Raw genomic sequence first — 21935 nt, 5'->3', positions numbered from 1 at the left:
ATGCTGTTTTATATGTTGATTATACTGTACACTGTTCAGTACACTGCTCTTCCTTGAGGAAGATGGGCCATCTGGAAGCATGAAATATAAATAAATGTAGAACCAAATTTTTAGCTCACTGTATCATACATTTTCACTTGTTCTTATTTCAAATTTCAACAAAACTTTATACCTTTTAGCAATTACATGTTCATCATCTGCATACAATTCTATTTCAAATTCAGTCTTACAAAACCATAGACTTTAAATCTTTCTAATAGTTGTAAGAACACCATTGACAACTGTATCTCTTTTTTTTTTTTAAAAAAGTTTTTTATTGTAAAATATAATAATACAATTCGAACATTTCCGGTTCCGCTGTGTTAATACATATATACATGTTATTTACTTATTATTATTTACATGGTATTGCTTCCTTGCATTATATTTGGTTTGAAAGATATTACATATAGTCATACACAATTATTTATAATCATATATACCTATTATTTACTTATTATTTACATATTCTTATATCCTTACTCAATTGCAGTTGATACTACAAGTAGGAATAATCGATTCTATATAATCATTATTAATTGATTATTAGATTGAACTTCATACTCCTCAAGCTTCACTTTTTGTTTCTTTTCTCTATCAACTCATACTCTGGTTTCTCTTCAGATCGTATAAATCTTTCGCCTTTTAACTGTATCCCTAAGCCACCAGTTCTTTTCTTGATTTTATTTTACATTACCCTTAACAAAATTCTAGTATCATGTGACTAGTTAGGCATTTGTGTTTGCCTGCTATTTCTCATCTATAAAATGGTTCTTGTGCCGAGAGCCACAAAAGTATTTTGGGGCACAATTTTTAATCGGTAAATAGAACATTGTGGTTGTGGGAAATGTATTTCTCTTGTATTTCCCTTAAACTCTATATTTAATGTATTTCCCTTAAACCCTATAACTGAGTTACTGATGCTCTGGAAATGCCACATTTCTCAAGCACTGGTATGTGGAGCAATACAACTTTGCTTTTTGTCTCCTTAGTTCAACGCTTCAGACTGTGGAGATCGCAAGTTTTGTGTGAGAAATCCAACACACTGTGACCCTAAAGCCAACAATTGCTTCTTTCTCTCCTTCAAACAAGATTATGACTCAGTATGGATTGAAATGAGCGGTCCCAGTGAAGGCTATATTGCCTTTGCATTATCTCATGATCAATGGATGGTTAGTAAGTCCTCTGACACCTGGGAAAATGGCAGCATCTTTTGAGGCTATTCCTATGGTTGTTTATTATGGTTTTAATTTGGGTAATTTCTATAGTATACATGAGCAAAAGGGTGGTGTTCATAAAAACGTTTCCTATATGAATTTGTTTATTAAACCGCCCATGATGGTAATGTTTTTCTGACATAGCTTGTAGTTTAAAAAAAAGGTTAGCACAGCATCTATTCTAGCTACATTCTGTCCAAGTTAAATAAGCACATTAACAATGGTCAAAATCTTGTGCAATCATGAAATCTCAGATTCTACCATTCTTATTGGTAGAAATCTTGCAATGAGATTAAGATATTTGAAAATATAGGGGCAGAAGGAATTCCCAGGCAATTATGGGAGGTCATGTATTAACATCCAAGGTCTGAGAAAACCCTTAACCCTCTGTAATAGGATAAATGTTGCATAATTTCTGACATACTCTCTTTTTTATTGGGCCAATGGTATTATTTAGGGCTCATTTCTTATGAATTTGTCCCTAAACTATTTTAATGAAACCCTGCATTATTATGTTTACCAGATTTTTCAGTCACCGGTATTTGTCCTTTGAGGTGGAATGTAATGATTCTCATAGCCTTGGGTCTACTAAATAAAACATCAATGAGATGTATCTCTAGTTCATCCTTCTACAACCTGATACTTTCCAGATTAATTTACAATTAGTAATGCTTGTAGATTAATGTACAATTTTCATGGTTCTCAAAACCCAAACCTTTTTTAGAATCATACTTGCACAATGCAGTTATAAAGGTCACAAGAAGTGCTATATTGCAGCAAGTGATAAGCAGCACTTAAAAAAAAAATGTATGGCCCTGGGTAGAAAGAAAGAAAAATAAAAAAAATGAAAATTACCAATTTATGAAATGACTAAACCACAGCTAGCATGTTAAGTGCATGCCTAATGTAACATGTTTAGAGGATACCATTTGGGGAGGCTGCATTTAATTATTAACCTACTCTAAATTTGAATATGGGCCATGTAGACTTGCGAACTAAAGTGGAAAAAGAGTTTAATAATCTCTTGCTATTTCCAGGGTGGTGGTGATGATGCATATCTCTGCATTAGTGAAGTTTATTGTGCTGACATCAGGACAGCTTTGCTGGTTGGGCGATCTTATCCAGAATTTGACTCGAAGGTACTGTAATTTCATGTCATTACAGGGTTGAACTCTGAATGCTCTTGTTACAAAATACCTTGCATAGTACAAACAAATAGGTTAAGATAAGTTGTCTTGCTAACAAAATCCATGGAGACCTGTGATTTTGTCCCATTTTGTCATACGGAATCCAGACTTCTGTATAAAATCGACTTACGTCATGGAAAACAACTGCAAAAGTTAAAAGAAGCTGTTTAAAGGGGTTGCACTTTAGAAAACTTTATCTTGTCTCTGGCTCTCCTCTGCAGAGTTATTTTTATGCATTTTGAACAGTACTATGTAATGGAGAATTCTAAACTTAATATGTCTGTATACAGTTGTTCTATGTAATTATTATGTTGCTGAACAAAGCAATATATATGGCCTTTCTTCAACTGTTTCTACAGAATGTAGATATGGTGGTTGTTACTCTACGCACGGATTAGTATGTCTCAGAGGAAAATTACATGCACTATCAACATTTTAGGTCCCAAGTTGGATCAAGGTGTTTGCATTTAACTGGCTTCATTTTGCAACAATAAATATTAGAGAAACCATTGCCTCCTTCCTGACAAGTTCAGCATATATCTGTTTTTACTGGTATTGTCGAAAACCAGTAAAGATGCTACATGATAATGGAGTTAAGAGAACTGTACTTTAAGGTTTCAAGTGTCCTTTGAATGATTCAATATTGAGGTTCATTTGAAGGATCCAGTTTTTGTTTAATTACGTGATCGATAGGGTTAGCAAGCCCCAAATTGGCTGCCAAAAAATGATCAGTCTAGTTATATGTTGGCCTTTTAGTTTTCACAAGCATTGAAGTTTTTATAAGCCAGCAGGATGGTTCTGAAGACATTTGAGAAGGTCACTAAACTTAAAATGGGAAGTAGCCATGACTTGTCTAGCTAAATATTTCTTATCTGCTTTGTAAAATTCAGCTAATTAAACCTGTTCGGGTTTGGTATGTTCCTTCTTTGATAATGATAAGTACCTGATAAGCTTTTGACAGAAGTAGTCACAATATATGTGATGTTTTATCTTTTGAGATACAAAAGTTAAATCTGCATTGCCTGTTTCTTAGAGTGCTTTGCAGAATATATCTTGGAGACTGGCTGATGGCCTTATCCAGTGTTCTTTCAGAAGAAGAATTCGCCTTCCAGCTTCTACAGGAAGATATAATCTGGATGCAAACTATTACATATTTCTGGCTGATGGTGAAATCAGCACAGGTAAAAAGTTTGACTGTAGGAAAAAAAATCTGCCTGAACATTAAGTTTCACACCAGGCATATTTTTCATGCTGAATTCCAAGCATTACTTGGTCTTCGCCTGTTGCCAGCTAATGTTTGGGTTGGAGAAGGAAAAATAATTCTTGATTCTTGATTAATCTTAATGGGGTTGTGGAATTAATAATAGGTACAGATATGGCAACCTTTCTCTTCCTTGAGTCTTTAACATATTGGATTTGTACTTTGTAGAGTTGTACCGTGCTTGCAGCTGCTGTCAATATGAAACTAAATAAATTTTTTCTCCTCCTTATTTCTATTGGTACCTGAGGTTGAATGTGATCTTTCTATTGCAGATTCACAATATGAATAGCAATGGAAATTTCATACAAGACTTCATACTAATTTTTTAAGAAATGCCCAAGCAGTTTAATCTGGATTGCTGCTTTCCAGAGGTGGTCTATGACTCTCATCATTCCCAAACAGCATTTTTATTATACTGTCAGATTAAGCTGAGAGTTATAAATTAACACATTTGGAATGTAAATCTTAGCCACAAAGGAGATTCTGATGTCACAATTATATTTATTTATTATTTCAATTCGTATAGCCATTCATTTCAAATAGAGTACTCTGGATGGCTCAGAGTAATTAAAAGCAATATAAAAAACCCCAAACAATACAAAAAAACCCTTAAGTGGTAAGAGCAATATAAACACCATGTAATAACACAGTGCATAGTCAAGTGACAGCAAAACCCATCAACAATAATCAACATAGCCACTGTACAGGCACTATCCACACCCAGTTCCCCACACTGATAGCAAAATTAAGTCTCTAAGGCCCTATGCAATGCCAGTAGGATCGGCGCTAATCTAGGGGGATAATGTTCCAAAGGAGGGAACACAACAGAAAATATCTTTTCTTGGGCCCCACCAGGTGGCATCCCTAGAAGGTGCAACGTAGAGCGTTTATTATTTTATTAATAAAATAATAAATTTTATTAGATGTAGACAGATGTAGTCGGAGAGAGGTGGTCCTTCAAGTAACCTGCACTATAAAGGGTCATCACCAGCACCTTGAATTGAATCCAGAAGCAAATCAGTAACCAATGCAACTTGCAGAGTAGAGGTATAACTTGTGCTGAATGAGGAGTGCACAATAACCATCTACAAAGCTGCATTCTGCACTAGCTGAAGTTTCCAATACTTTTCAAGGGCAGCCTCCTGTAGACTGCATTGAGTTGTCCACATGGGATGTGTGATTGTGTGAGGAATTGTGAGCAGGGCCTCCCAGGTTTTACCTGCTACTGGCTACTGGCATGCAACACACAGTTTACCTGCTACTGGCTACTGGCATGCAACACACAGTTATACAAAGCTGTTCCTGGCCACAACTGCCACTTATCCCTTGAATACAGTAGGAGCCAGAAGGACCCCCAAATTGTGCACAGGTTCTGCTTGTGCTTGTGTAACCCCATCCAGAACAAGAGATGGAAACTTCCCAGAATCAGGGGTCCCCAAAACCCAAAGCCACTAGGTTGGTCTACACCCTTCAGACATTGAGACAGGACCACCTAGTTCATAGCACCATCTAAATGGCTCGCAGCAGAAATAAACAGCATACTGATGATTGCATACTGTTGTTAATTTTTCTACGGCAAAGGATCAATATAATATCAACATATGGAATGCACTGAAATGCTAATTCTCACCAAGAAGCATTTGAGGGGTTAATCTTGGGTAGCAAACTGGAACTGCATAGACTGAGAAACCAGTCTCTGAAGCAAACAGAATCTCTGTTCTGAAGTCTTCACCCGTGGAGATAATGTTATTTACTCTTCCTTTGCTGGTAGTGCATTATCTATTATTCTCCCCCTCCTCCCCCATACAGAAGGTGAAATCTACAAACACCAACAACAACCTCTGATTACAAATGGAAAATACAACATTCTAGGTCCATTAAAAGACATTGGAGGATCCCGCTCTCCATTCCTGATCAAAATCCATGGCAAGTTTAATTTTTACAATTTTGTGAAACATTATAAAATGCATATGTACTAAATAGGGCTCTTGTGGTGCGATGGCTCGGGGTTGGATTGTATGAAGAGGTCCAATTGTTATTGCCTAACAAGTCGGATAGCTCACAAGATTTGATTATTTTATTTTGTCTTCAGTTCCAAAGAAAGGTGTTTTGCTCCAGAAAACATTGCAGAGAAACTTGGCAAAATACTATGGCAATACCTTTTTGGCCATTTGGACATCTTGTGGGTATTCAAACTCTGCCAACAAAATACAGTGCAAAGATTAGCTTGCAATAGAATTAATAAGGGAAGAAGGCAGCTAAAATGGCTTGAGTACAGTCTTTTGCTCTTCTCTGTCTCTGAAATAAAATGGAAACTTATTTTTAAGAGCTAGGGCTTCTTAGCACTGCAACTCAAGTCATTAGCAAGTGTCTTGTATTTTTTTCTTTCAGGTGCACTAATGTTTGTTGGATGGATAACTACAGTTAGCATAGGGGTGATCGTTGCCCGGTTTTTCAAATCTGTCTGGTCTAATACTCTACTATTTGGAGAAGAGATTTGGTTTCAGGTGGGGAAAAAAATGAATTGTGGAGTGTCTTTTTGGTGTATACAAAATACGTTTAGCAATGTTTTACTATTATTTATTTTTATTCATTTATCCATGCAATTTCTAAGCTGCCTATCTCAGCCAAATGATTCTGGTGACTTACAATTCTAAAACTATAAAACAGTTAAAACAACTAAAAACAATAAAAACAGCCAAAAATAAATGCATTCAGCTGCTGAGATAAATAACCAACCAGGGGTGAAATCCAGCAGGTTCTGACAGGTTCTGCAGAACCGGTAGCGGAAATTTTGAGTAGTTCGGAGAACCAACTAATACCACCTCTGGCTGGCCCCAGAGTGGGGTGGGAATGGAAATTTTGCAGTATCCTTCCCCTGCCATGCCCACCAAGCCATGCCCACCAAGCCACACCACGCCCACCAAGCCACGTCCACAGAACCAGTAGTAAAAAAATTGGATTTCACCACTGTAACCAACTAAAAGTAAATCTAGGAAATGGGGCCCTCAACACATTCCAAGGCCCAGGTCTGAGTACATAGCCAAATTTTTACAGCCTTACAAAAGGCTTTATACAAGAGTTTACTTGTTCGTTCTATTCTTAATCGATTAATTTTCTGCCAAACGTTCTTGGTAATATGTGTAATAGGCTGCTCTTTAGCATCTCTTAATGTTATGTTTTTGAATATAACTTTTTCTAGATCCATCGTTCCTTGATGATAATAACAATATTGCTCACAAGCATATCTTTTGCTCTTCCTTTTATATATCGAGGAGGTTGGAATAAAGTAAGTGATGAGATTAATATGGATTTAACTGCTTAAAATCTAACAAGAATCATTTAAATCTTATTTCAAGGGCTTGTTATCCCCTGTATTCTATAATGACATCATCTTTTTCTCTCTCTGGGTGTATACAATATATGAGTGAGCAAAATTAAATCATGTGCCAAAGGATTCGGCTACAATGAAGGTATATGGCAATATAAGTACTTTGTAGGCTTTAATGTTCACTTGCAATTTGCTTCAAAGGACCATCATCTTTCACAAAAGCAAGAAAAATATAATTTTGACTAGAATGCAGTTATGATAAGTACTCTGAGAATTAGGTCAGAATAGTACTAATGTAGTTAAGGTTAGAGAATGAAACAGAAAAATATCTGAATTTTATAGCTCATATTCTGGCAAAACAAAACTATCTTTTACAATTGTGTTTTGTATAGGGAAGCAGTTATGTATAAACCAAGTAGAATTAGTGTCAAATCAAGCTGATACATGATCTACCCTAGAAGATTCAAAACACCAGCCTTGTGGTGTTTCAAGGACTGTAGACTTTTGAAAAGTTTCCATATTTCTCCAGCGTTCACTATCAAGGATTTGTTTGTAATGTTATATTTGTGCTTTATTTTTTTATAATACAGAAAAGCTAACTCCCAATTTCAAAAGAGATTTTATTATAACCTTATCCCTCGGATTCTATACACGGGAAATTGTCCTTTATAAATTATCATATCCAAAGTTTACTGTTGTGATATATTGCAAAAAAAAAAAAAAAAAAAAAGAAAATGATTGTGCTGCTTGCCAAGTTTGGAGCATCCTTGGGATCTAGCTGGTCCCTACTTTCTTGATCCTCCCTAAATCTTTGAAGACCAAGGGTTGTTTTGTGGGGTGTTTATGCTGGTTTTATGTTTTTTAGTTTTATTATTATTTGTAAGCTTTCCAGAATTATGCTCTGTAACATATAGGACAGCTATATGCAGTAAATCTTTTAAATAAACAAAATACATTAGAAGCCTAATTATAACTAACATTCTTTTTAATATAGCAAGCAGGTTTTCACCCCTATTTTGGCTGCACTGTGATGGCTCTGGCACTTTTTCAGCCTCTTATGGCAGCGTTCAGACCCCCTCCACAAGCACCAAGGTATTCTGATTTTGTACTGTACTCTTAATTGCTCAAATGTTTCTTAACAAAATTGTTAGTAGGTTATTGGAATTTTTAAATCATCCTTTAATTTAGTATCCTTTAGATGCCAAACTGTAGCTTCTAAAATTATCAACCAAGTATTGATGTTGGCCAGTTTGGACCTGCAGGTTGGGAATTATAGGAACTTTATTTAACACATGTGGAAGTACCTTATTCTGTGTCTTTTATCTTAAGAAATTAGCCCCTGCAAATCTCCAAGCAAATCTCCAAAGATCTTCTGCAGACTCTAATTTTTCCAGTTTCTATAAATGTTTAAATGAAAATGTATAATACATTTGTCCTTTCCCCTCCCCTCCCCTCCCCTCCCCTCCCCTCCCCTCCCCTCCCCTCCCCTCCCTTCCCTTCCCTTCCCTTCCCTTCCCTTCCCTTCCCTTTCCTTTCCTTTCCTTTCCTTTCCTTTCCTTTCCTTTCCTTTCCTTTCCTTGAAATGAGAAATGACTACTTCTTTCCTTTCTGGGGACAGAAGGCAGATTTTCGGCTGGTTACATTGGAGCGCTGGCACAACTGCTAGAATATTAGCTGGTGAGTTTCCTGTTTTACCTCTTAAATGTACAGCTGCATGTCACTTAAGAGGAAAAGCCACTTTTCTGCTCTCTGCTGACTGCTTGAAATTCCTCTAATGCAGTTTGTTGCTTTCCAGATGTGTTGGACCACTCTCTGACTACTCTCCATTCAGCATAATCTCAGAATTCAGGGAGTTCAGGGAGCAGCCTGCTAAATAAAGCTGCCAGGCATAATCTTTATTTACAACAATGCTTCTGGGCCTCACATATACTTTAAAGATATTCTTAGAAAATAAAAACTGCAGAGGACTAGAACTCGGTGTCTGACCAGAAATTAGGGTACAACTCAAATAAGTAAACCTCCTGAAGTGCCTCAAACAAAGAGAGAAGCCGAGCATCCTCGCAGGCTAAATGGGATGGTGGGAGCCAGTTTGTGAGAATGCCCACAAAAGCTCCTGAGATTTTATGTGGGGTAGGTGGTAAAAAATGTTGGGGTTCTCTGGCACAGCCAATTGAAGTGGAGAGGATGTAAAGTTCCCCCAGGGAAACAAGCAAGTATGCCCCCAGTGCTCCCTAATTCCCTCTCTACAAAAGATTTCAAAAAATGTTTTGGTCCACAGTACTTTTTGAATGGCTCAAAAAGGGAGTCTAAAATTTGGTCTTGTTCTTAACTAGTGGTAACAATGTTCCTGGGAATGGACTTGCCAGCTCTCAACCTTCCTCCATGGGATACTTATGCAATGATTGGATTTGTAGCTTGGCATGTTGGGATTGATGTGCTTCTGGAACTACATGGCTACTGCCTCATCCGCAAAGGTTTGCACAGAGAATAATCAAATTACAAAAGAATTTTTTTTTGTGGTTTTTGGGACGGGGGGGAGGTTGGCAAGGCGGAGGTGGCTTTCTGGAAGATCTTGGCTTTTGCTATTCATGATTACTTCATATACTTTTCCCTGTGACACATTCCTATACAAGTCATAGAAAGAATAGGCAGCTCAATATTTTAATCATTGAGTTTGGTTGCCTTGTAACACAAAGACTTATATTTACTATTTCTTAAAAGTACTTAATTGTTAATTTTAGCAAGGTGAGGTTTTGCTGTGCAAAACTCTGTGCATGTGAACAAAAATCTGTTCTCAATTAGAAACTTGCGATGCCACGAAACGTCATAATCATGATATAAAACTTGAGGAAATTCCACCACTTTGTCCTGTTGCTGTTCAGATAGATCAAGAGAATTTCATTGTTTGGCTTCTGTTAACAGAGAAAAATAGCATTTTGGAATCCAAATAGTATTTTCAGGTGAGGAGGTGAAAGAGAAATCCCAATTCACCCCTCCTGCTAGAAAACTATAATGCTGGGTCATTTGGACAGCTAGCTACTATAGAAAATAGCACTGTACTGACATTCAAAGAATGCCAATAAAAATGCCTTTGATTGACGTGCTAAGAAAGGACAGGTTTTAAGTTGCAGTTAAGCCCACAAGTATTCTTTCTCCTATAGCCACTCTTACCTCTGTGTGTATACATATGCATATAGAGACTTATATATGAGGCACTATGCCATTTTTCAGATGAAGGCATCCGCAGCCATTATGGCCGGTATTTTATTTTTGTAATGCAACAAATGGCAGGAAGGATTCCCCTCCGCCCCAATGCCTTATGTGTATTTTGAAGGGCAGCTATTGCAAATTGGAATAAAGAAAAAGAGCTATATAGAAAAAAAGAGGCAGAATTGTAATAATTATATTTGTCTCTAAAGGTCTATGTTTGACCTCCTGGGTGCCATCCAATGTGAAACATAAAATGCGACACAAAGGGAAAAAAACAATATCCTCTATAAAAACATAATGAATTTCAAACATAACCTGTTAAATAGACCTTTATTGTACTGTGAATGGATGGGTGGTCGTATTACACTGAACCTAGTATGTTGTAGTTTGTATGTACAGTATTATCTTTTTGTATAAAATATTTTTTATTTTGGCTGGGGAATTCCGAGAGTTGAATTCCATGCATCTTAAAGTTCCCAAGATTGAGAAACACTGATTTAAGGTGATAGTATGTATGTGAGGGACGCGATGGCTCACATACAGGGATGCTGAGCTTGTCGATTGAAAGGTCGGCAGTTAGCGGTTCGAATCCCTAGTGCCGCGTAACGGGGTGAGCTTCCGTTACTTGGCCCAGCTTCTGCCAACCTAACAGTTTGAAAGCACGTAAAAAATGCAAGTAGAAAAATAGGGACCACCTTTGGTGGGAAGGTAATGGCATTCTGTGCGCCTTTGGCGTTTAGTCATGCTGGCCACATGACCATGGAGACGTCTTCGGACAGCGCTGGCTCTTCGGCTTTGAAACGGAGATGAGGACTGCTCCCTAGAGTCAGGAATGACTAGCACATATGTGCACGGGGAATCTTTACCTTTACCTATGTAAGTGAGAGAAAAGAAGAATGCTTTCCTGCAGAATAACTTTAATTATACTTCTCTTTTACAGTTGAGGTGTTGGAAGATGACAGGGTACAAATATTGCAATCCTTATCTTCTGCAGAAGCCCAGGTAAGTGTGGCCTTTTGTCAGATGGTGGAGAGAATGGAAAGACAATCTGCTTTTTTTAAACATGAAACACCTTCTAAGATCTATACTATTTTAAGACAATAGGGTTAGAGCATATGAATATTTTTTTTCTCCTTAGGAAAGGGAAGCCTCGGGGGGTCATGACTAGGCTAGTATTTTTCATTTTCAGATGATTTTTCATTAACAGACGAATCTGTTAATTTTATCATCCTTGAAATGCTAGTATTGTTTTTCCACAGATTAACTTCCTAATACTATCTCTTTCATTTCTACCTCTACCATCAAGAATAATTATAGACCTGCCTTTTTCTGATGTGGTTTAATCATTTCATAAATTAGTAAACAGCTTCAATTTTTCTTTTCCCCTTTTTCTTTCCCCAGGGCCATACATTTAAAAAAGCAGTGCTGTTTATCTACATTTGTGGCAACATAGCATTTCTTGTCACCTTCATAACAGCAGTTGTGCAAGTATGATTCCATAAAAGCCTTGACTATTCTAGAGAGTTTGTCATTACAGTTCAAAATAACTTCTTACTGGATTTCATAGCTGTCAACGAAATTTATCTTCAATTCAAGATTGTGAGAACAACTCTTCACCACACAGCCATTGAAGAGCAAACTTTGTTGGTCTTGATAAGAATCTGTCTTGGGCTTCTTCCTGAGTTAACTACTTGCTTCATATTTTGTATATTTATATTCTGTAGCTTTATCTATTACGTGAAAACTAGGGGAGGATCTTATTTTGAGCCAATGGACCATTGCTCTTCAAGTTCCAGGACATACCTGTCAGATGTGGCTGATATTTCACACACAGTATTGTTTTCTTGTGGTAAAATGTGATATTTGACAACCATGTGGCCCACAGCATGTCAAAATCGGAAGATAGGGTATAATGATGAAAGATCCACCTCTTTTGAATGTTGAGCGCATATATACAAAATATAGTTCATCATCCCCACCTACCCCAAAGATGCTGCTGCATATGTGCCTCATGTTTCATACATTTTGTCTTCCCTCCCACACACAATCACTATTTCAGTATTATGAAGCCCATTTCCAAGTACAGACATTTTTACCAGAAGCTCCTTTTTGTGAATTCAAGATATTTGTATGAGAATACTCTTTTGAAGTATTTATTACAGATTTTTAGATTGAGATGTGCACATATTATTCCAAGAGTGATGACAATTGTTTGAACGTTGTTTCTTGTCACTTCTAAACACTTGAATATGTTTGTAGACTACCTCTTTCTCTTGAAAGTAACTAGGTACTATACAGATTGTCCTCTTTAGCATGTATTTAATGAATGATGAGTAATATATTGTTGCTAAAGTTAGGATGATCTCTAATGGATGATGTATTCATCTATTGGTGACCCTTTTGTTACAGACCCGTGTGTGTGTTCTACACGGTTAGAAGAACCTCTAGAGAAGAAGTCCAATGTATGTAGGTGATGCTGCTGGGTTTGGAAAAGCCGGGAATTAGATGGAGCTGCATATGGAAATAGGCTAAAAATATTAGTGTAAAATTCCAATCCACATTGTTAAATGGCAATGTAAGTCACTACATTGACTTACATTGACTTTTTGACTCTGATCCTAAAGAGAGTCCAGTAAAAAAAAAATCTTTCAACTCAAGTCTCTTTGGTGTCAGACTATTTCCATTACTTATGCTCCATAAAAATGATGTCCGTGACCAGCAACACTGTAGTTTTATAGATATTGCACACCAAAGATTTAATATTTTTAATTTTGTAAAGTTCTTGTCCCAGTTTTTGAAGGGAATTTCTAACTTCTAAGCAATGTTTAACGAAATATATAGCTGCTAGTCATATTACTATTTGCTGCAAATGTATTTTCCATTAAAGAGTTTTTTCACCTGTTATGTTAAGAGTGTTGAATCTTCTCAAATTTCTATGACTTAGTATTTATCTAATGTAATTTTGCTAGAGATTTTTCTCTAGGCAACATCTGTATCCCTCACCTATGAATCAATGTCTGAAAACTTAATAAAAAGATAACATTAAAATAATACTGAATCTGTGAGAATTGTGATGTCTAGAAATGGGAAGAAAACCTTGCTAATTCTTTTAAGACATGAAGTCCCGTCTAAGACCTTTGTAGTTATTTTGAAATATTGCTGGTTCAAACCTTTAGATTAGAAATTATTAGTAAGGTGGTCACAGCTTCCATTAGAAAATTACAAGCAGTCTTGTGAATGATTCGCAATATACTCCTGTGTACACAACTAGAATTTTTGAGAAGCTGCCAAGAATTTTTTTTTTTAAAAAGTAGAAAATGAAGCTCACTGGCTGAGTTATTTCCAAGCATTTTTGGCAGTAATATTGTTACTTTTCTGTCTTAGTCTTTCTGAGCTCTTTTTAACAGGTGGGCAGAAGAGTTTGTGATCAGTTTTTAAAAACTGCAACTGTCTTCCACTTCCAAATCCAAAACGGTAAAGAGAGATCTAGCTATAAGGTGAACAGGATCAACCTGAAATAAAATCCACTAAGTCAGAATAGGTAGATTCTGGAAAAAGAAAATTATTTTCCTCTTCCTCATATTTTTCATCACAAATATATAGGTATAACATAGAAAATATTCAAAATATAATTTGTAGTTGTGTATTTTAAATAGCCTTTGACCAAGTTGTCTTTTGGGAAAGAAAATAGTCTCATGTATAATGTAGTATTCATATATTTCCCATTGGATAGGTGCATTTTAATTCCATTTTGGCCTTTTTACTGGTCTCTCTCATTTCTAGGGAACGTGCATAGTGCTTTCTGAAATATTTTTAGATTAGACTCTTAAATACACTGAAATAACATTTCCACAATTGAGACACTGTGTGGTGCTATTGATTAGGTTTATAGCTATAGCTAGTCATGTTGAAGTTGTCCATAGTAGTCTAATCTTTCCAAGAGAAATATGTTTTAAAAATACATAATATGAACAAAACATCTGAATTACATACTGAATATTTTTCAGAACACAAATATGAAATACTGTCTCCAAACATACAGACTCAACCAAACAAGAAAGCCTTGCATATACCATAATAGAAAATTCCGATTTCTGGGCCAAGCTGCATTCAGAAGCAAGTAAGTAGCTACTAACGACCAGAGTGATTTTTTTATAACCCAGTTTCTGTGTAATGGCAAGTATCTCAGTATTGAGATACTGTGATGATAAATGCAAGATTTGGTACAAAAACTGGGAGAGGTATGTACACTCCAGCTCAAAAGCAAACTTTTTATCAGAGGGCTAGAGGAAACAAAAAACTGTTGGGACAAGGATTCCTTACTGGCTAAATTCCAAAGATGAGCAATAAATACAGATAGGAATATAGAAAGCAAATGACATGAAGGATAGAATGGCTCCCATTTCCCAAACAATGGGGCATTTTCCAATGTTCAAAGGAAAATGAGATATGGCTGCCTCTACAGGATACATTACTATGGATAATATTAGGGGTCCTTTAATGGCTTTATCCACCAGCCATAATAAAGTTTTTATTCTTTACAAGTGAATTGCTGGTAAATGACAGCTTCTGCTGTCTATGCTCATGGTCATCAGCTTCTAATATCAAACATGCACATGGAGAGTGCTTTTGCCAAATTTGAAAAAACACTGCTGAAATGGAATAGAGTTCAGTAGGAATTGGAAAATCAGTTCATATCTTATATTCATGTTTAGGTATAGTCAGAGAAGATGATGGACAAGACTCCTTCAACAAAACCCTAGATGCATTCGTATTTATGACACTGAATACTTCAGCTCTTATATAACAAGGCTGACAAATTCCTAACAAATGCCACTAATAATTCCTTGAGGAACACACTGTTTTAACAATATTCATTTATGGATCAGAGTATCCATATATCAGGACTGGCAAACATTCATTTTCCTGTAAAGTGCCATTATTATGGATGTATAGTTGAGTAAGTAAAAGCTACCCAGGTCCAAAACACAGAAAATTCTTCTTTCGCTTTTGTTAAACTGCCAGACTTTTAGTATTATATCACTGCAGCTGTTTAAATCACTTTTTTCCCCAGTTTTGCCATTCTCATTCTCAGAGCTGTAAAAAAAAAAAAAAGCAAAAGCAAAATATTATATATTGATATGATATTGTAAAATTATTGTATTAATTAGTTAGAGAGTACCATACTTACCTCACAGGATTAGTCCAAGAAAGTACTGTTAAGTTAGTGTAAAAGAAGACCAGAAATTAATAAATATACTATCAGTTTACAGCATAGCCATATGAGAAATAAAGAATGATTTTCAAACTTTTGTCAAGGGTATTATAGTGACAACTGAATCTGCATTCCAGTCTACTATTTACCTAAATAATTTGGCTTTTCATTACAAGTCTAGATTTCTGTCCGTAATGAATATAAAATACCAATGTAAGGATTAGTTTGTTCACTTGCACTAATATCTATAATAGAATTAAGTTTTCTTACAGTATTTACCTTTCTAAAACATCAGTCCACTTTTCAAGGCTTAAGCGTGCCACTATAAGTTTAGAAATACAGTTAGTCCTCGACTTATAACTACAATAGAGCCCCAAATTTCCATTCCTGAGCAAGATAGTTAAGTGAATGTTGCTCCATTTTATGATCTTTCTTGCCACAGTTTTTATTTTTTATTTATTTTGTCAGGCATGTATAAGATAACAGATATAAGTATAAACATGACTATGAATACATGGAGTGGATACGAATAAATGGGGACATTAGAACAGGGACAGTAGGCATGCTGGTGCACTTATGCACGCCCCTTACAGACCTCTTAGGAATGGGGTAAGGTCAACTGTAGACAGTCTAAGGTTAAAGTTTTGGGGGTTTGGGGAAGAAACCAGAGTCAGGTAATGCATTCCAGGCATTGACCACTCAGTTGTTAAGTGAAATCATTGCAGTTGTTAAGTTAGTAATATGGATGTTAAGTGCATCTGGCTTCCCCATTGACTTTGTCAGAAGGTTGCAAAAAATGATCACATGACCCTGGAACACTGCAACCAAGCCAATTACCAAGCATCTGAATTTTGATCACGTGACCATGGGGATGCTGCAATGGTCTAAAGGTGAAAAATGATAAGTCACTTTTTTCAATGGCATTGCAACTTCACTAAATGAACTCTTGTAAATTGAGGACTACCTGTATGTTGGCTAACAAATTCTGGGAGTTAAAGTTCACGTATTTTAAAGTTGCCAAGTTTGCAAAATACTACCATAAAGTATTTAGTGATTCACATTTCATCTAGATTAGAATTAGAATTAATTAGAATTTTGTATTGGCCAAGTGTGATTGGACACACAAGGAATTTGTCTCGGTGCATATGCTCTCAGTGTACATAAAAGAAAAGATACATTCATCAAGAATCGTAAGGTATAACACGTAATGATAGTCATAGGGTACAAAGATGCCTGGTCTGAAATCTGAATTATATTTTAAATACAACTTTCTTAATATGAATGCTGAGGATTTTAAGCCTATCATTTCTACTTCAAGATGTGAAACAATTATAAAGTGAAGAGGCTTTCTTCCAGTCTAGAGTTGCTTTCCTTTTGTTCTTACACCAAAAATACAGGTCCTTTCTTATACACTGAGTTTTAGTGCGGAATATTTTATTTTATTCCTTAGTGCCTTTTAGGCTTTGGCTTTCTACAATGTAAACTATTTTATCTTTTCCAATAAAAAGACTGCAATTGATTTCAGTGGTTTTAGACAAAGGAACTTTCCTGAAAATATTCCAAGAAAAGAACGTTACTTACTTCACAAACAACCCTTTGTGCATTGCTACCTTACTCTTCCTGGCTTTGTTTTCCTTTTAGAACAAGCAGTATAATTATGAGATTGTTTTGGAAAATTACTCATTTCCCTGCATTCTCTGATTATTCAGTATGTGTTATGGCAGAGGGACAATGTGTGGGAAAAGCTATGGAGGAGGGGACCAAAGCAAGGGCAATCAAATTGCTTCAATAGTAGATAGCAAATGCTATGTGGGTCTTGTCTACAGCTGATGGGCTTATTTCAGTTCCATACTACAAGCTCAGACTGGTACGGCAATGCCTCTGTAACATTAAGGAAATCGTGGATAAAGAGAAAGCGCTGACTAAATCAATTAGCAAAGCAAAGTATACTCCTCATGGACAAAATTAGGATACTCATTGAATGTTGGCTTGTTTTAACAGCATTACAACATTCCATATGTTAAGCAGGAAAAACAAAAAAAACCTAACAACTGCATCTTAGAAATGTTTTATAGATTCTGTCCTTCAATACCCGGTGGTCTTCCGGGTGCGATTCAAGGTGTTAGTCATCACCTTTAAAGCGCTCCATGGCTTAGGACTTGGGTACCTACAAGACTGTCTTTTGCCACCAATAGCCTCCCACCGACCAGTTCGTTCTCACAGAGGACTACTCAGGGTACCGTCAGTCAAATTATGCCGACTGGCGACTCCCAGGGGGAGGGCCTTCTCTGTGAGGGCTCCAACCCTTTGGAATGAACTGCCCCCGGAGATACGGAATATCCATGATCTCCGTGCTTTCTGCCGTGCCCTCAAGACCCTGATGTTCCAACAGGCGGGGCTAAACATATGAACATGTGAATGATTTTTTAAAATGTTATCTAATTCTGGGTTTTATTTAATTGGCCAAACTAAGTAATAATTTTAATTAGCAATTTTATGATGTTTGTGTGTCTATATTTTTCTTGGCTGTACGCTGCCTTGAGTCCTACGGGAGAAAGGCGGTATAGAAATATAATAAATAAATAAATAAATACTTGGGAAGTCCATAACCATGGAATCAAAGATTCCAGAGCAAGTACTCTGTCATTAGTTCTTATACTATTCCTCACAGACTTAAGTCCTAGCCTTGTGATAGCCAACCTATGACCTTGTGTGTTAAAGGGGACACACTACAACATTTTGGGTGACATGCCAGCATTCAACACTTGACAACTATTCTTGAAAGTATGCCTTGTTATTGGGTGATTTTCAAAGGCTGTGGAGGCTGAATGAGAATGGGTTGTGTTCTCATATGGCCTCTGAAAATCACATTAGAGTGTGTGTGTGTGTGCATGTGTGCTTTTGCCGCTTTTGGAAAGTGCAGAGGCTGTGGAAGAGCATTCTCTGAAGTTGCTTCAAGAACAAAGGAGTTGTGTGACCTGGAGCAGCTTCAGGTAGGCTGCAGGGGCCTAACAGAAAAACAGAACATCACCTGAAGGTAAGATGGCAGATCCTGAGGAACATTGAGCCACAGGGGCCATTGCACCATTCCCCAAGGTTTGTGTGCCTTGGGGAATGGTGCAAGGGGACCCATTCAAGTGGCAGTTGTGGCGCTAGGGCTGAAGTAAGCTTGGACCTCTACTTCAGGGCCAAGCCTTGCCATTGCCATCAAGTGCCACTGTTCAAGGTGGCCTAGGACAGGGACAATGGTTTCTCTTTTGTTCAGGTGTGTGTCTGTGTGTGTGTGAGAGAGGGGACAGAAAGAGTGAGAGACTAGCAGAATTGAGCATTTTGCAACTTTTAGGCACATACGCCAAAAAGTTTCACCATCGCTGTCCAATCCTTTTCCTAGGAACAGATGGGAAATTTGGCCCATCAAAACAGACAGCAAGCTGAAATTGCTCCCACAACATACAGAGAATCTAGATTTCCTAAGTATCATTCATAGTTTTGTGTGCGCACTGTAGTTAACTGTTCCAGAAATTTCCCAGAATTAGAACATCTGTTCCGACCAGATTATTAGAGAAGTATGCACAAAAACAGAGAAACCTGTGAAAACGATGCTTGAGTGGTAGAAAAATATATACACAAAATGCATACAAATAGCCCTGAAATAATCCTGAATTTGTTTTACTTCAGACAGGCCTTAGAAAGATGAGAGAGATTTGACTTGAGGTCTGGACACAAATATATTTTGGTTTGAATCGGCTTGAAGATGAGTATGCATTACAGGTTTACCCAAGAATGTTTGTTTCTCAGCTTGGTTGATATTTCCTACAATGGGTGTCCCAAGGCATGCTGAATTTTATCCTGGACTACATAGCAATCATGACTAACACCCACTGCCTGATACCCCTCTCTAAAAAAAAAAAAAAAAGGTAAGCACAGTCAGATCACTACAAAGAATCCCCAGGTTTGTAGGTCAGAAAGGAAAATCAAATATCCCAATAGAAGACAATGTCAAATTATTCCCATAATATTGCCAGGAGAACTTCTGAATCTAGCTGTGAAATCACTTGAAACTAAGCTCAGGAGAGTCACTTCTAATCTTTTTTTAAAAAGCAAATGGATGGCAATTCAGTTTCAGTTAAATTTTACACTGTGTGAAGTGGTATTTCCTTCTTTTATCTCTTGAATCTCTCAGCAATCACCAAATCTGCTGCTAGATTGCCCTGCAGGGAAATTCCAAGAATACTCAGGATAATCATGCAATAAAGTATCTTTTTCAATGATTTTGAGGAAGATAAATTTACTTTCCCCTCTGCTCCATCATCAAGATGGTTTAATCCAGTACCCCCACTATTTAAAGGATCTTAGGTTTAACTTATGGAAAACACTGTTGAACTATATCCCTTTTAGTTTTAATTTCTTAACTCTTATTTTTTACCTTTAACTTGTAAATCTTACCTTCGTTTTTAATTTCATCCTTAACTATTATTTTACAATGTTCTTTGTAAACCACTCAGAATCACTTAGGTGAGGTGGGTGGTGTATAAATTTGATTGATAAATATGCAAGAAATGTGATCTCGGGCACCAGTATGTTCATTTCAAATGTTTAAATCTCCAAGATTTTTTTTCCCTACCCAAAGGAAACCAGACTTGGACAGCCATTAATTTTGCAATCTCTCATCACTCAAGAATGTGAAGCTTGTATAAGAATATACCAGCTGTTCCTTTAATAAGCAGACATTGCTTTCTCTTCTATCAGCCCGCTGCTATTGAACTGGCATTTTAACATGTGACATCAAGCTATAAATTGCAGGCTACTGTCAAGCTCTGTGAGTCAGGCACACTGAGAAGGAATGCCACATTGGACCAATGTGTAGGGGAACTCTGCCTGCCATGAATAACTCACGCTCAGATAATGAGAGTTAGGAATTGGTCCTGAATATCCGCTTCCAAACTTCTCTGACAGCTTCCAGGTAAAAGAATTATAATCAACAGTGCAGCACCTTCAAGGCCAGTCCAGGTTGAAGTATACCTTGGCCCAAATGCTATGCTAACTGGATCATAGTACAGTATTGTGAAAGCTTATGATCTACCATCTGCAGTGCTGCCTATGTTGCAACAATACTTCCTCTACTTGTTCTGCAGGAAACAGAGTGACTTAAGGGTTCTATAGCCATTGGTCTAAGTCCAAGTCCACAAAGCAGGATTCTGTGCTTCTACTAAGAGCGAGTAAAGAGGTTTTAAGACTAATATCAATATTTGAGAGACTGGCAAACTAGAAACAAGAATCAGTTGGATTTGTGGAAAGCTTTATATTCTTCATATCTATTCTAAATCCCAGGACACACTAATCAGGATATGATTGTTATAAAGCAGGAAAGATTTGGCCTTCATTTCTCAATATATTTTTGTAAAGTGTGTGTGTTTGCGTATATGAATCTTGTCTGCAAAGAGATGGTTGCAACCTCCAAGCACTGAATGAGGCGAGAACTTGTACTAGTTCATCAACATAATTTTTTCTTCTATAAAATTCTTCTTGAAAGTTCAAGAATAAATAGGACACATGTGATTTATTGCTAGCAAATGTAATTTTTTTGCTGCCTGATGAAAGAAACTTCAGCTGTTGCTTTCACTTGCGCTTCTTTTTCTATTCCAACCACATCATAAGTCTGAGATCTGTATCAGCAGTTGGGATCTCTAGACATCTGCCAAAGAAGTCATTGTCCCCTAGACATTCTAGCGATGCTGTTATTTCTCAACATCACTTCCTGTTCAGTACTTAAGCAATAATGAATAAAGGGAAGATACGGCATCCTTTCTTTGTTTTGTCCACTAAATAGGATTAAAAGACCAATTTAGAGCCTCTTAGATGAAAAGCAAACATTTCATCTTAAACAAAATATAGGCTTGCATGGACAAAAGGCTTGATTGTATGTAGATTGTGCTATCTGTTTTGTGCTTGCCTAAGAAAACTACTATTAGTTGTGCTTGCATGGATGCAGAATAAAAATATGAACTCTGAAGCCACTTGATTTTAAAGCTATTAAGATCTGTAAAACATTTTGAATGCAAAAGATTAATAGTGAGATGATTTCATGCAAAAGATTAGAAAAGCTTTTATTAAAGGTAGATACACAGTCTGAGATTAATGTACAGACAGAAATGGATTTCTGTTATTTTTGACTATTAAAACAGACATTCTCTGTTAAAACAGGGTAAAATTATATATTAAAAGTTGAATTAAGTCCTATCAAGTGAAACGGGCACTATCCAATAATGATTAAGGCAGGACATATGAGTAAATTCCAAAAATGGAAAGAACGGGTATTATTTAATCATCAAAATGCAATTTGATTTGATTTGCCATATATTGCATAGGTGCAATGAGAATTCTTAATACTATTTTCAAAACATGCTTAAATTAGAAAGTTAAATATCTGATTTGCATTATTATTCTGATCTGATTTTAGTAATATTAAACAAAC

The 21935-nt window shown here is 36.6% G+C and overlaps 2 protein-coding genes across 2 annotated transcripts in view; one reads left to right on the top strand and one right to left on the bottom strand.

Moving 5' to 3' along the window:
• The window catches only part of FRRS1 (ferric chelate reductase 1), a 30359-nt gene extending 17063 nt beyond the window's left edge, over positions 1 to 13296 (top strand). The window contains exons 6-16 of the mRNA XM_070941194.1: positions 1032 to 1211; positions 2294 to 2395; positions 3477 to 3624; positions 5514 to 5630; positions 6096 to 6211; positions 6907 to 6993; positions 8030 to 8127; positions 8654 to 8712; positions 9369 to 9509; positions 11186 to 11247; positions 11647 to 13296. Of these exons, the coding sequence (XP_070797295.1) occupies positions 1032 to 1211; positions 2294 to 2395; positions 3477 to 3624; positions 5514 to 5630; positions 6096 to 6211; positions 6907 to 6993; positions 8030 to 8127; positions 8654 to 8712; positions 9369 to 9509; positions 11186 to 11247; positions 11647 to 11739 (1203 nt within the window). The 3' untranslated portion in view covers positions 11740 to 13296. The remainder of the gene's footprint in view (positions 1 to 1031; positions 1212 to 2293; positions 2396 to 3476; positions 3625 to 5513; positions 5631 to 6095; positions 6212 to 6906; positions 6994 to 8029; positions 8128 to 8653; positions 8713 to 9368; positions 9510 to 11185; positions 11248 to 11646) is intronic.
• Positions 13297 to 15036: 1740 nt separating this feature from the next.
• Positions 15037 to 21935, bottom strand: part of PALMD (palmdelphin) — a 41300-nt gene continuing 34401 nt past the window's right edge. Inside the window, exon 8 of the mRNA XM_070941193.1 lies at positions 15037 to 15342. Within this exon, the coding sequence (XP_070797294.1) occupies positions 15299 to 15342 (44 nt within the window). The 3' untranslated portion in view covers positions 15037 to 15298. The remainder of the gene's footprint in view (positions 15343 to 21935) is intronic.

The sequence above is a fragment of the Pituophis catenifer genome, unplaced genomic scaffold, assembly GCF_029215685.1.
Source record: "Pituophis catenifer annectens isolate HBS135680 unplaced genomic scaffold, rPitCat1.0.hap2 SCAF_3, whole genome shotgun sequence".
NCBI classification, from domain to species: domain Eukaryota; kingdom Metazoa; phylum Chordata; class Lepidosauria; order Squamata; family Colubridae; genus Pituophis; species Pituophis catenifer.
Note: the sequence above shows the minus strand (reverse complement) of the source record. Positions and strands in the feature narration are given on the sequence as shown.